This window comes from Cupressus sempervirens, chromosome 6 (genome assembly GCF_028749045.1).
Source record: "Cupressus sempervirens isolate cs-2001-9-10 chromosome 6, ASM2874904v1, whole genome shotgun sequence".
In the NCBI taxonomy this organism is placed as follows: Eukaryota; Viridiplantae; Streptophyta; class Pinopsida; order Cupressales; family Cupressaceae; genus Cupressus; species Cupressus sempervirens.
The window spans coordinates 485,638,215-485,652,499 of record NC_143123.1 but is presented as its reverse complement, the minus strand read 5'-3'; the positions used below and the strand labels follow the sequence as shown (position 1 = coordinate 485,652,499).

Below are 14,285 nucleotides of genomic sequence, written 5' to 3'. Positions count from 1 at the left end.
TTTATACTTAAAAAAAAAGTGACATTGTTGTCAAGATTCAAATATGTAGTATTTTTAGTCAAACTCATTGACCTCTATTTCATCAGTAGTGGTTTCCAAAAATCCATCTCTCATAAGAACGAGTAGAGGACTTAGCACTTATTGCATCTTGATGCTTATAGATGTACAAGGACTTGAGCAAGGTCAGAACTTGATTTACCATATATTACTTCATTTCAAGATTCATGGATTGTAGATTCAATATTTTACTATGCTGCCTATTTTGAGCAAGATTTTTTATCCATCTTTCGTACTTCATCTCATGTCGTCTTCCTCACCAACACACAAAAGTTGTCATCATGATCCAAAGGAGGCATTCTCCTTCCCCTCAATGTGCCAGCCCTAAGCTCACTAGTTAAGAATGACTATTCTTGTATCTCCAATCTCTTTTTCTATTGTAAGGTCGCACGCTTGACTCCAAAGAGATCTCCTCACTTTGATGACATCAAATAGAAAGAGGAAGGTGAGTATATTCAACATGGTAAGTGAGGATGCCCTCGTTCCAAGCAAGAAAAAGCCCAATGGACTATAGGGTATTAATCTATGGATTGCTAGAGAAATCACCATAGGCTTACTGTGGTAAAGCTTAAGTTTTTATCTCTAAGGCATAACAATATATAAACCTGTAAAGAGTAAGATATATCTCTTACTACAAGCTTGACACTTATGCTTGAAGGAATCGCCCTTGCCTTGCAAAGAGTAAAGGCTAGTAGTTTCCAACATCTAGATTGTACGTTATGTTGAGAAGAAATATCCCAACCTTGAGAAGAGTACACTTCCAATGTGCCACCAATATTATAATTTGGTGTCCTTATAAATTATAAAATCTCAGTGTACTCTCACCTATATGTATTATGAAATAATATTTCTATTGCCTTTTGCCAAAAAAAGATAAAAGATAAGTACATATATAAAATAATAGATATGAAGATGGGGAGAATAGAGAATAGAAGAGTAAAATAGGGGAGCTAGATGGAGGGAGGGAGAAAGAGATAGAGATTTATGTGAAAGGGAAAGGGAAATATACATATATAAAAAATAGATATGAAGATGGGGAGAACTAGACAATGTAAGAGTAAAATGTGGGAGATAGATGGAGGAAGGTAGAAAGAGATAAAGATTTATGTGAAAGGGAAAGGGAAAGGGAAAGATAAAGATATATGACCATCTAAATTAGGGAGATATATTAGAGGTAAAGAAGGATGGAGAGATAAAAATAGAGATATATCTAGAGGAAGATATAGTGGGAAAATAACAAAGATGTAGAGATTTAAAGGTACATGAAAGGGGGGAGAGGGATATTTGTTGAGATTTGGAGCGAAAGGATGATATATACACACACACACACACACATATATGTATGTACATACATACATATATATATATATATGTATGTATGTGTATATATATGTATATATATATATATGTATGTATGTATGTATATATATATACATATATATATGTATATATATATATACATATGTATATGTATATATATATATATATGTATATGTATATATATATATATATATATATAGAGAGAGAGAGAGAGAGAGAGAGAGAGAGAGAGAGAGAGAGAGAGAGTGGGACACATAGTTGACATTCCATACATCTACGGCGTACCCATTGCACACTAAGGTGTGATTGCTAGTATTTCTAATGACAGACTAGGGTGGCTGTGAACCACCAAAAATGCGAATGCAGACTAGCGAGGATCTTCCACCTTCAAAATTGCGCATGAACTACCTTTAGCCTTCAGTCTCTAGAAATACAAAGAAGAGTCAAAATACTATCCATGACAATTTATAGTGCCCAACCATCACCTTATAAAGAACTCCAAGGATCTAGAAAGTCATAATATGCACATGCCGACAATATTTTATTACCTTTATTTAATAATTAATTCAAGATCCTTATAATATTATTTAAAATTCTGGGATCACTTAATTAATAATTTCAAGTCGCTTATGTAAATTAGGGACATTAAAAATAATAGATTATATTAATTTTTATTGACTTATTTATTTTACTTTTATTATTATAATTGATTTTAATTTATTTACAATATAATTATATTATGTTATTATTAAATCTTCTTAGTGTGGACATTACAAATTGTAGCATTGATTGCAATGGCTTCGAGTTCCATTATATCTTTAGATAGTCCACACTTTCAACTTCTATGTGTTCGAGTAAATTCCCAAACATGATATTTCCATAATCTGCCTTCTACAACCAGTTAGAATCAAGATGGAAGTGATAATTATTAACAATGGTAACTATGTCATGTAGTCTTGCCATCATCAAACACCAAGCCCTTGAAGGAGACCTTCTTGGATATACCCGGTGTGCTATAAACTTCATACTTCTTCAATTTGTGTGTCACTATATTGCCACTCTATCCTGTGCTGGAAGGTAATATTGTTAACAAGCGGAGTGAAAAGTTTAGTGATTTATCCTCTTGAAGAGATGATGTTGAATTTTCCAGCTAGAGCTACAATGAGAGTTGTGCATAGTACAATGATAAGTTTAAAACTACGTTGCATAGATATAGACTCACTGTCCAATTCAAGTGCAATATCTTTTGTAGACATCTATTTTTAAATTTTTTTAGAATATTGTATGGCTAGGGGATGGATGGAACACACATATTTATGCAAGAGATATTTAATGACATAGGAAAAGGAATATATCAGCCATAAATGACAAGTGTAGGGTTTTTTATGCCTCCATTTTTATATTAATACTTTTATTTCTTTTTTCTAGATTTCTCCTTTGGGAGGAATTGTACACATACCTCCGTGGATGAGGGGAATTGAGTTTATGAAGAAATTTCTTTGAGTACCCATCTGCTATGAGGTTACCGTGGCAATTATGAAGCTGAGAAGTAGGCTACAACAAGTTAGCAATAACTTTGGTGGCAATACCAAGGGCACTACACAAAGGCTATAAGCATTTGTCCTTTGTGGTCCTTAATTACCTTACCACATTAAGCAACCTAGAGTTATACTTTGTTCCATCAAATTTTAAATTTATCTACCCTGGAGGAGCAGTTTTCTAGAGATCTTTGGAGTTGTTGCCTTTGTCTTGTTGGCCACATGTTAATTGCCCAAAGCAACATGGAATGACAGAGACACCTTCCAAGTAATTCTCCAATTGTTATTTTTGCAGCCAAAATTGTATAATCAACAAATTCAAGATGAGAGAGATCTATTCATGATCAGTCCTTTTAAATGCATCATTAGACGTGGATTAATTGAGACAATATCCTGCACTTCACCTTAAGATAAAATATAAGGTGATTACTAATAAAGGATTGTCTAACTTTGAGCTACTGAGATGGTGAGTTGTAAATCAATATCTTGGAGGAAGTGGAATAACAATTGTATGCAAGAGTCTAGCTTTAAGAAAAACCAAAAAACGAGATAATATTTTCTTACAACTTCCAATTGAGCTTGTCATGAGCTTGCACCATATTTTGTTTAAAGATTATGCTATTCTTTTAATAGTTTGAAAGGACAATAGGAGTTTTTGTACCATAAGAATTTTGATCTAGGATTTTCTTACCTTGAATTAATCCTCCATGTTCCTTGTAAGAAAATGCTAGCTAATGTTAAATCGAGTAAAACAAATATAATATTAATGGTTATCTATAGGCTGTATTAAGAGACGTGAATTTTTGAAATGTTCTTGATTAAGGGAAAAGCAAGTTTTGAAGTGGCCTCAAAACACTTAACAAAGAGGGGAGTGGGGAAGAAATTCTCACAAAACCATACAAAAAGCCAGATGGTGCCACAAAAGGAGCTAACAATGTCTAGCAGCCCAAAACAATCCAAAGAACAACAATCACCACAAATGAATATAAAGGCTAGATTGCACAGGACGGTTTACAAACCAGGATCCCACAACCTTAGAAACAAAGGGAATTACATTTTCCTTTTAGGAAACAATCCAATAAATGTTGACCTAGTGGATATTGAGTCAAACTATGGAAACCCTTAATGAAGATTCTATGTTAGAACTCTTTCTAGAGGCAAAATCTAAGCCTCTTAGAAAATTTCTATTATGAACTAACCAAAGGAGAACCAAGCTTCGTAAGGAAGCAATATTGTCTTGATGCAATCTCTGTTCTCTTCTAGGAGAATTTCTGATACAAACCAACATTGGGGAGTGCACTAGATTAGAATGACAAAGGTGAAGCAAGCTCTATCCTGGGTTATCAATCTCTATCTAGCCTTTTGCAGACATGTTAGAAGGTTTCTAATTAGAAATTCCAGCTTACACATCTCTATCTAAGGGGATCTTTCACCTTGAGCTTTTAGAGCTCAAAGTTAGTGCTTTTAAAACTTCCTAATCTCCATTTTGGAAGTGCTAACCATTACCCATACTTGAAAAACAAGATTACTTGAGAAGCTCTCACACAAACAAGGATGAATACAACCATTGTTTTAATATAGGAAGATAGGTTATTGTATTCAATGTTGTTGGTGAAGGAACTCCTTAGGTGATATTGTATTTTTCAAGTATAGGCAATGTTAGAATGGTTAGCACATCCATAATTAAGATATGTGTGTGTGTACGTATGTATGCAAGACAAAACATATATCTTGGGAGAACTCCTCTTGAAGAAGCAAACAACAAAATGGACACTCAATTTATTAATATGGAATTTGGTAGTTACAATAGAATGTAGAGTTTAGTAATTCAATGGAAGCCTTCAACCTTTGAATTTGGACATGTACCTATAATAAGATCACCATACAAACTCCTCATATCTTCAATTTATAGACCAAGTATGTGCTCAAAACCATTATCCAAGTCTTGGTCTAAATAGTTTAAGTTCGACCTATGCACCATCCTCCAAGTCCAACTCTTGTTGGGAAATAATATTGCTACTAGTGAAGACTTTTTACCCCCATGACCAAGGGATCCGATGTAATTTGCAAGCACTCCATGTAAAAGCACCAGTTACACATACTGACCTCTTACAAAAGACTATTTTGAGCTAGTCAAAGATATTCTTCTTATTCCACTTTGTAACCCTAATATTCAATGTTCTCTTACACCTTTTACAATATAATTGTAAAGTTGTAAAGTGTTATAGTGTGCCTTTCAAGGGATCTTGAGATTCCCTCCAATTTGGTGCTCCATTCCTTATTAGAATATTGTAATGTTTCTTTAATGCTCATCTTAGTTTATCTTTTGTTTTCTAGGCAAGTTCTATTTTTGTCTTTAGTTTACGATTGTTTCTTTTAGCACATCGTCTTTGTAAATCTATATAAGGAGCTTTTATCTCCTCTATTTAGTACAGATTTGATCTACCATAACATGGTATTAGAGTGGCTCAATGCAATTTCATAAAATTTGGCAATTTTTTAAAGAAAAATTCGAGCCTCTTCTAATCCAAATTTTCTAGAAATTTGTTTTCTGATTTTTTAAAATAAAAATTGTTGGAGGCATTTAATGAAAATTTTGTGGTTCTCCTTTAAAGATTTTTTCTGAAAATCGTGAGGTTGGTCAAGGTTTTTGATCGCGTGATTCCCTAGTTTGAGTATAAGTCTTTCATTTTCAAAGGTTGCATGTACTTGCATCTTTATTGCATGCAAGTCGCATATTCTTGCAAGTTGCTTGCATGTGCATTTTGTGAAGTATATGCTCCTTGCATTTTCTTTTTGTGAGTTGGCATATGTTGTTTACGATGTGAAGTCTTGTGTTTTACCAAACGAGGCTTTTCTGATGGGTTTTCATAATTTTTTTCCTTTAATTTTTTTAATGGGTTTCATAAATTTTGCCTTTAAAAAATTCCTAATGGTTTTTCATAATATTTTCGTTTAAAAAATTCTGGTGTGTTTTAATAATTTTGTCCCTTGAAAAAAATAAATCTAGCTTCATATTTTTTTCCTCAAAAATTAAGAGTTTGCTCCTAGTTGGGGGGAGCTCTCCAGTTTTTACCAGTTTTTCCTAAAAAATGATTTTTTTGAATGTTGATCCCTGTCTTGGATTTTTTTGCCAACTCTCTTTTAGGGTTTTCAATTTTATCCTCAAAAATCATTTCTGGGTTCAATAATTTGTAGGGTTTCGTGGGATTCCTTTGTAGCACTTTACCATTTTTTTTCCCAAAAAATGTTGATTTGTAATCCTGGGTTTGGGCTTATTTTCCTCAAAAATCGTGAATTCTTCCTGTCTATCTCGGGTCATTGTGCTCTTCTGTGTAACATTTGAAGGGTTTGCCAATTTTTCCTGAAAATCACGACAGTTGTTCTTGGTGTGTACCTTTGGCTGTAGTGTTTGGGGGGGGGTGGTGGACTTTGTTATCCAACATCAGGTTGGACATTTTGTGATGATTTTTGGTTATAAGTTTTGTTGATTATGGGAGGGTTAGTGGTGGGCTCTATTTAGTGGTAGAGTTAGTGACAAACTCTTGTCTCTCGTTGTAGAGCATTTTGAAGAAGGCGACACGCTTCTCTATTTTTCTAGATGGATTTTGGCTACTCTTGGTCATTAACATTATGTAGAGCTAGGGAAGGTCTCAGCAGAAATAAAATGTTTTGAAGATTTTATAACCACAAGACATTGACAATCTTTTGTGGGGTGGTAAGATGATGACCATTAAAGGATGGTATTAGAATATTGTAATGTTTCGTTAATTGTCATCTTAGTTATTTTTTAGTTTATTTGGTAGTTTCTATTTTTCGTCTTTAGCTCACTATTGTTTCTTTTAGAAATGTTGTCTTTGTAAATCTGTATAAGGAGCTTTCATCTCCTCTGTTTAATACAACATTGATTTACCATAACATTCCTTGAGGGCCCAAATATCACATGATTCACAGCACATTACAATAATTATGTTTTGCAAAGTTTACAACACCTAGTCTTATCACATGACATCATGTTGCCTAGATTTCTCTTGCAAACAAGGTTTCTTCCCCAATTATGGGCATAAAGTATCTTTTGGATATTGCTAGTGCTTTTCTACATCTTGTTGTTTGTTTGTGTTGTGTGGAGATGCGACTCCAAACCCTTGGATGTGTCATAGGGTTTGGGACACATTTCTTGTACTAAAAATGCATTTCCAGATATCCTTGCTTCTGAGAAACATCTCCCCCATGTTTCCGTAAGTTTCTAGGTAAAAATAAAAACATCAGTTTTGACTGATTCACAAACTGTTTTTGGTAGGTAAAATTCTATTGGTTTGAAGATTTAAAGCAGATTTGAAGTGGTAGATGTGGTTTTGCCTATATTTTAATGTTAAGAAATGAAGAAATTATATAAACAAGAATGACATCTCCAAGTATACCCCCATCTCCTATTTTCCAACAACAGACGTACCGGTATTGATATTGGTCTCCTGAAAGCTGTGCCATTTGTGTATTCCATTCACCTCACACTTAATACCATGCATTTTGGATGTGCTTCTACTCATTGTTGAAGGTTATCTCTCTTCATTCACATGGGCCTTGGGGAGGGACATAATTGTACTTTCCGAGATCTGATTCATTTGGGTGTTTAGAGATGTTAGATAAGAAAATAATCACATTTTGTATTGCCTCATCTTGGTGGTGGATGAAGATTTTGTTGTTTCTCTTTTTGCTTCTAGCTTTGATGTAGACATGTAACAATGTTGGTTTCATTTCTTTGGCCCTGGATGGAACCTCCTGCAAGTTTGGATGTGCTGTCTCTTGGATGGAAATCTGACTGCTACATGGATATAATGGCTAGGTTTTACCTCATGCAGTCATGTTTACATTGTTATAGGGATTGTTTTGCCTTGGTATATTCCTATTGCAATTGGATGTACTTTTGAGTCCCATTGACATAATTTGGTCAGTTGGAGGCATTGGTATATTTTCTTTTTCTTCTCTACAATTCTTATGCTGAAGAAACTGTTTTGACTTGAAAGTCTTACAGCTTTTAGTTTGACAATTTACATAACAAGAAACATGAATTGCAAATATGCCCTGCATAAATAAACATTCAATAATATTTTCACAATTTCATTGATTTCATAAAAGTTATAAAGGCCTACCCCTTAATCGGTTTATCTTTAGTCAAAAAATTTGGCACCCCTATATAAAATACAATTTAGACTTTTTGGTAATGTTGCTATCATTGTTTTGCATTCCGTGAAAGAGAAGAGTAAGAGCAAAATGGATGAATGGGAACCGGAAAGAAAACAGGAGCAGTTTTGAGATGTCAATCAAATGATTATTCTAATTCCTGAGCTTGTTGCTCACTTATTAATTTTACATATGATCTTAGTGGTAGTTCTGCTGCTGTTCCCCACTAAAATTTGGACAATTTTTTTTTCTCCCAAAAATCAGCCACATATTCCCCCATCTCCATCGTTCAAACTTGGAGAATTATTGATCTTTGCAATTTACTTACATACATACATATGCAAGTATGCAATTATTATCGCAAAGGCACCATATACTGTTGTATTAAAATTATTACGTCCATTACCTTATCCAAGCGCTTAAGTTATTTGTATTACATAGTGTAATTGGTAATTCACTTATGTCTTTACTGATTATTTTCTTGTTGAAACGTTTCTCTTTTCCTTAAAATATGGCATGATGTAAACCATGGTTTATGTTCTAGACAATATGCAAACTTTATAGGGGCAATTTATGATGCTGGAAGTCTCCTTGAATATCTAACTGTGTGTTTGATTGCTTGTGCAAATTCTATTCACAAATTACTATTATAATCTATGTTTATTAGCATATTACCATGCGATTCATCGTATGGACTTGGGGTTGCTGCAATCCTATTGAAATATCATCTAAGTGCATTATGCCCTCATTGTAGATTGTGTTAATATTTATATCCTTAATTATACCCTGGTTAAAGTCCATGTAGTCAAGAGTTTGAACTTCATATTTAGTTGATTCTTTTTTAGTGTGTAATCTTAATTGTACCATGTTTAAAGACCATCGAGGTAAGAATTGGATAGTCATAGTTTGGTGAATTTCTGAAGTGCACATGCATAAATAATTAGTGTATCTGAGATTATATTCAACCTCAATTTTAACATGTTTAGAATCCATCTAGGTAAGAATTTTTATTTATCTGTGTTATTATACTTAATATTAATTCTATCATGGTTAAAGTCCATAGTTTTTTGAATTTTGTGTCTATTTGACGGTTGACCTTAATTGTATAATGCTTAGTCCATCTAGTTAAGAGTTTGAATTTCATGTTGTTGAATTTGCGTGAGATAGTTTTTGACTTCAAAACTACTATGTTCGAAATGCATATTTTCTGACATTTTGTGTGTGTGAAAGTCTATAATTTCTGACATTTTTGCATCTGCATGAACATGTGTTCGGGGTGGGGGGGTATTCACCATATTCAAGGTCCATATTTTGTGACATTTCATATCTTTGTGTGAAAGTCTATATTTTATGACCTTGTTTCTGGTTTATGGCCTTAATTCTTGTATATGAAAGTCCATATTTTGTAACATTTTTGTGTGCGTGCTTGACGGTGTGTAATTGTTCCATGTTAAAGTCCATCTTTGTGCTATCGTGTTTGTGTGCGTGTATGTAACTGTATCATTTTTAAATTGCTATGCCATGTGGATTATGAGTTTTGCATTGTGCTTTCTGCTTAAAAAATAACCTGCTTAATTTTTGGAAATCTTTCAATGTGTAACCAAGATAGATTATTGGGTATGGAGAATTTTCTTAAAATAATTTAGATCAACTGGCATTTCTTGGAAGAACATCCTAGAATTGAAGAATTGTGGATAGAACATAAGCTGATTATAAACTGTTAAATACGTTGCAGGCTATTCTAGAGACGAAGTATTGGGGAAGAATTGCAGATTTTTACAGGGCCAAGACACAAACCAAGCACACATAACAAAAGTGTGTTTCTTGCCTTATATATCAATTTATTCAATTGTTTCCTCACATGAATTGAATTTTCAGTGCTTTATGTATAAGACATTGCATTGGTTGATTTAATGTTTTCTGTTGCTTTATGCTTTTCTCCATTGATTTGTGGTTATGCTGCTCTAGTTATTTTGAAATTTTCCCTAAATCAGTTAAAAGCATGTGACAGTTTTTAAAGTATTTTGATTATATATATGAAAATTACTTGCAGATACGACAAAGTATTGAATTAGAGCAATCTTGTACGGTGCGCATCCTAAATTATAGGTACATTTGTCTTTGAAAGTTGGAAAGCCTTCTTTGGGGAGCAAACAAAAGAGAGTATCTTAAGAACTTATAAAGTGGCTAGAACTTTACTATTAATCATATTTATTATGTTATAGAATGTGTCTATAGTTTAGAAACATCTTTGACCACTATGTGTTCTTATCATCCCAGGAAGGATGGCAGTCCATTCTGGAATCATTTGCATACAGCACCTGTTCGAAATGCATCTGGAAAGGTAATATATAGTCACGTGGATTTCAAGTCTTTTAATTTTGTTGATAAATTTTTTTTTGTATATCAGCTTGTCTGGTGTCCTTCTGTTACCAAAAGAAAATCTCACTAATGATTTTGGTTTTGAGAGTTATCTTAGGTGAAGAAAATTCATTTTAATCATCATATAGTTCTTAGTATAGCTTCTCTAGTCATGCATTATGGCGGCTATGGAACTGAGTTTCCAGGCCCTAAGTATCTGTGTTCTTTTAGGATGATACTGTTCACTTATCACATTTACTAGGGCCACACTAGGCTTCTGTTGTTATAAGAAACTCAGTATCCCTTTTGTCTTAAAAAAGAATCTTGCTAATGCTTTTGGTTTTGTGATGTATCTTAGTAGAAGAAAATTCATGTTAATCATCATATAGTTCTAAGTATAGTTGGACTAGTCATGCATTACAATGACTGTGAAACTGAACTTCTAGGCCCTAAGAATTTGTGTTTCTTTTAGGAAGGTACCATTCACTTATCAGATTTACTAGGGCCACACGACTCTTCTGTTATTCAAAAAAATCAGCATCCCTTTTGTTCTCATAAAAAATATCTCACTAATGCTTTTGGTTTTTGTGACATATCTTAGTAGAAGATGTTAATCATCATCTAGGTCTTAGTATAGTTGGACTATTCATGCATTATGCTGGCTATGGAACTGAATTTCCAGACCCTAGGAATTTGTGTTTCTTTTAGGAAGGTACCATTCACTTATCACTTTTAGTAAGATCACTACTTTTTGGAAGATATTAACTCAATTTATTGCATTGAAACATCTTTAAGTACTTATATCTTTAATATAGGACACACTCAGTAAAACCATTGGATAAATCATAATCATAATCAGAAAATAGTGTTTTAACTGCTGCTTAATGTTATATATCATAATTTTACCAGGAGCATGTGCAGTCTAAAAGATAAAGCACTTTTAATGTTTCTTGACCTCTTTTCTCAATTTTGGATTGGGCACCATTATATATACTCTCAAAAGGAATTCGGCTCAGCTGGAAAACATTATCTGTAGCTTTTCAAGGAACCTGGAACCATTTCTGTTGACAAATATGATCTGACAAAACATTAAACTGTAACATAATGTAAGAGGTTAAACAATAAACACACATGCATAAATAATGTTATATCACACTTGATCATTTTAAGATGGCATTGTGCATGATAGAATCATGGATAAATGTCTAATTTGTATTCCTGATGGGAATAATAAAAAATACAATAGATGGTTCTTCAGTACTACTTCAATTAGGGGATAAAACATTAAAATAGATGCTTTTACTCTCTGACGTACTGCAAGCTCTGTTCTTTCCTTCCATAAAACCTTATGATGTGAGTGGAAGAATGGTTGGGTCAATCATTCACCCATAAGAAGTTATGAATAAATGTGAGGGGTGGTAAGGTAATGGGTATTGTAATGTTGTGTTTTACGGTAATAACACATTTGCTCGATTGATCCTTCTACCTATCTAGTTAGCCTTCTATTACAATTGATTAGTCAATTACCAGTCCTCTCCTTGAGTAATTAGCTGTCTTTTTAAACTCAAATATTCTTATTATAAGTTCATATCATTTTATTTGTTATCTTATTGATATGATCATGCTATTCTTCCTTCTTTTAAATCAATCCATCTTATATGTAGGATCCAATTTTAGCATAATGGGGCTTACTCAAGACCACAGACTTTGTAAGACATTAGTGCCATTCATTCAACACACAAGTCCTCTTCTACAAAATGATTCTTCCAGCAAATACCCTTCAGTTGACTGGCATCCTTTGATTGGTGCATGTTCAATAGTTTTTCAGGCTTATTGTGAACACGTTGTTTTTGGTTCCCTCTAAGACATTAGTGCCATTCATTCAAGACACAAGTGCTGTTCTACAAAATGATTCTTCCAGAAATTACTCTTCACTTGACTGGCATCCATATGTTGGTGCATGTTCAATAGTTTTTTAGGCTTATTGTGAACACAATCTGTTTGGTGCCCTCTATATCAAAACAACAATGATTGATGTGACTAAGCCATTCTCATTTGATTTGGAAGGATCCACACACATAGTAATTTTGTATTCTTGAATCCAGATCCCCCATTGTTCTATTTAAATAAATCAGCTAGGATGTTCTTTCCTATCTTCTTATTATAGAGATTGTGTTCGTATCTCTTAGTTCATGGTAGAACCAACCATATCAGTATCCATAGTTGAAAATTTTGGACAAAACAATGACTTGTCTGACTCAAAAAGTTTTGAGAACTGAGGACTTACCAAAATACTGGCAATTACTTGGTGAATTTGTTGAACATTTTAAAATGCATAAATTTTTAGAAATATTCTTCAAAAACATACATATTACTAAATTTGTTGAGCATATCACTAATTTCCATCATAAATACGAATCGACATTAGTGTTTAGAGGACAAGGGACCCCAATAACTAGTGTAGGTTTGGGAGTGAAGATCCTAATGGATTTGAGGGGTAGCAATGATAAGCTGCAAAAGGTGTTACATGTGAGAGAGGATTGAAGATCATCACCCATAAAAATCATGTTTTTTTAACTATAGGCAAGAAAAACTAAATTTTATAAATTTGAACAAGATTTTCAAGGAAAATCACAATTTTTTGCATTTACTTGTGATTATTTCAAGTAGAAAATGCCTCGAGTTTTTCAAAAACTTGTGACAATTTCTTGGGTGACTCACCTAGTGAATTGGCTTGTGAATACTTAGTGTTTTTTGCAAGTACTTGGCGAATTTTGCTACTGCATATTTACTCATGGTGAATAGAAAATAATTAGTTAGCAATTTCATTCTCATTAATAAAAAGCATTGAGATACAATGTGAAATTTATACATGATCAAAAGTAAAATACATTCAAGTGGATGTCAAATATTCGTTTAACTGACCATTTAGTCACGTACATCAACTAGCATAGATGTCTTAGACACATAAAGACACAACAATTAATTTTCTATTTCATTCTCATTAATGGAAAGCAAAGAATACAGTTGTAGAGCAGAAGGCTATTGCAAGTAAACATGATAGAACAGGGAAGAACCCTTAACAAATATTTACAACTGCCTTTTATAGAGTTTAGGCATAACTCTGATGCTACATTGAGTTCAAACTCCAACCAAGTGGAGTTGGATTACAGTGGATTACAGAGGAGAGCAATAACTGAGAATCAGAAGGGAAATCCAATCAGATGCACGTCTCCATGCAGAAAATCTAATCTTTGTGTGCAAATTGAGCCCTGAAGAGATAGAAATGATGACCATAACTGCATAGCCAAATAAATAGCTAACTTAGAGCGGTGAGGGAATGTCCTTTGTATCAACATGCATGGAGATCATCAAAAAAGTAGTTGCAGACGATCAAGGAATTGGTTCGCCATTAAAGAGTTGCCTCTGATAGTGTTTTGATGTGCTAGATCAAATATATCATCAATTCAGCTGTCAAACTTGCCACGTGTCTCAATGTCATCGAAACATTCTGCCACGTCGCCAACATTCATCTATTCGTTCGTTGACCTAGGTCTGCGCTTGTTTGCGGCTTCGCAACTTGTTTCCACTTTATCTCCTTAACCGTTATGACCTTGCGATTGATATGAGATTGGCCCTTTGCACCATCTCCGCGGTTTAGACTTAATAGTCTTCTAACTGTGCGACAGTGCGAATTAGTTATCTTGCCTTTGTCGCCCTTTTGCAGCTTGATACCAAGGTTGGCATCAAATGTTTGCAACCCTATGATCGTTGTAAACTTCATTGCTTGTGTTGCCTTTAACCATGATGGCTCTATCGTGACTGTTG

General features: G+C 33.7%; 1 protein-coding gene across 2 annotated transcripts in view; it reads left to right on the top strand.

The window, feature by feature from the left end:
* Window positions 1-14,285, top strand: part of PLPB (PAS/LOV protein B) — a 92,168-nt gene that overhangs the window by 28,077 nt on the left and 49,806 nt on the right. For both annotated transcript variants that reach the window (XM_089788650.1, XM_089788651.1), the window contains exons 5-7: window positions 9,832-9,911; window positions 10,150-10,205; window positions 10,377-10,440. In XM_089788650.1, coding sequence (XP_089644776.1) covers window positions 9,832-9,911; window positions 10,150-10,205; window positions 10,377-10,440 — 200 coding nt within the window. The remainder of the gene's footprint in view (window positions 1-9,831; window positions 9,912-10,149; window positions 10,206-10,376; window positions 10,441-14,285) is intronic.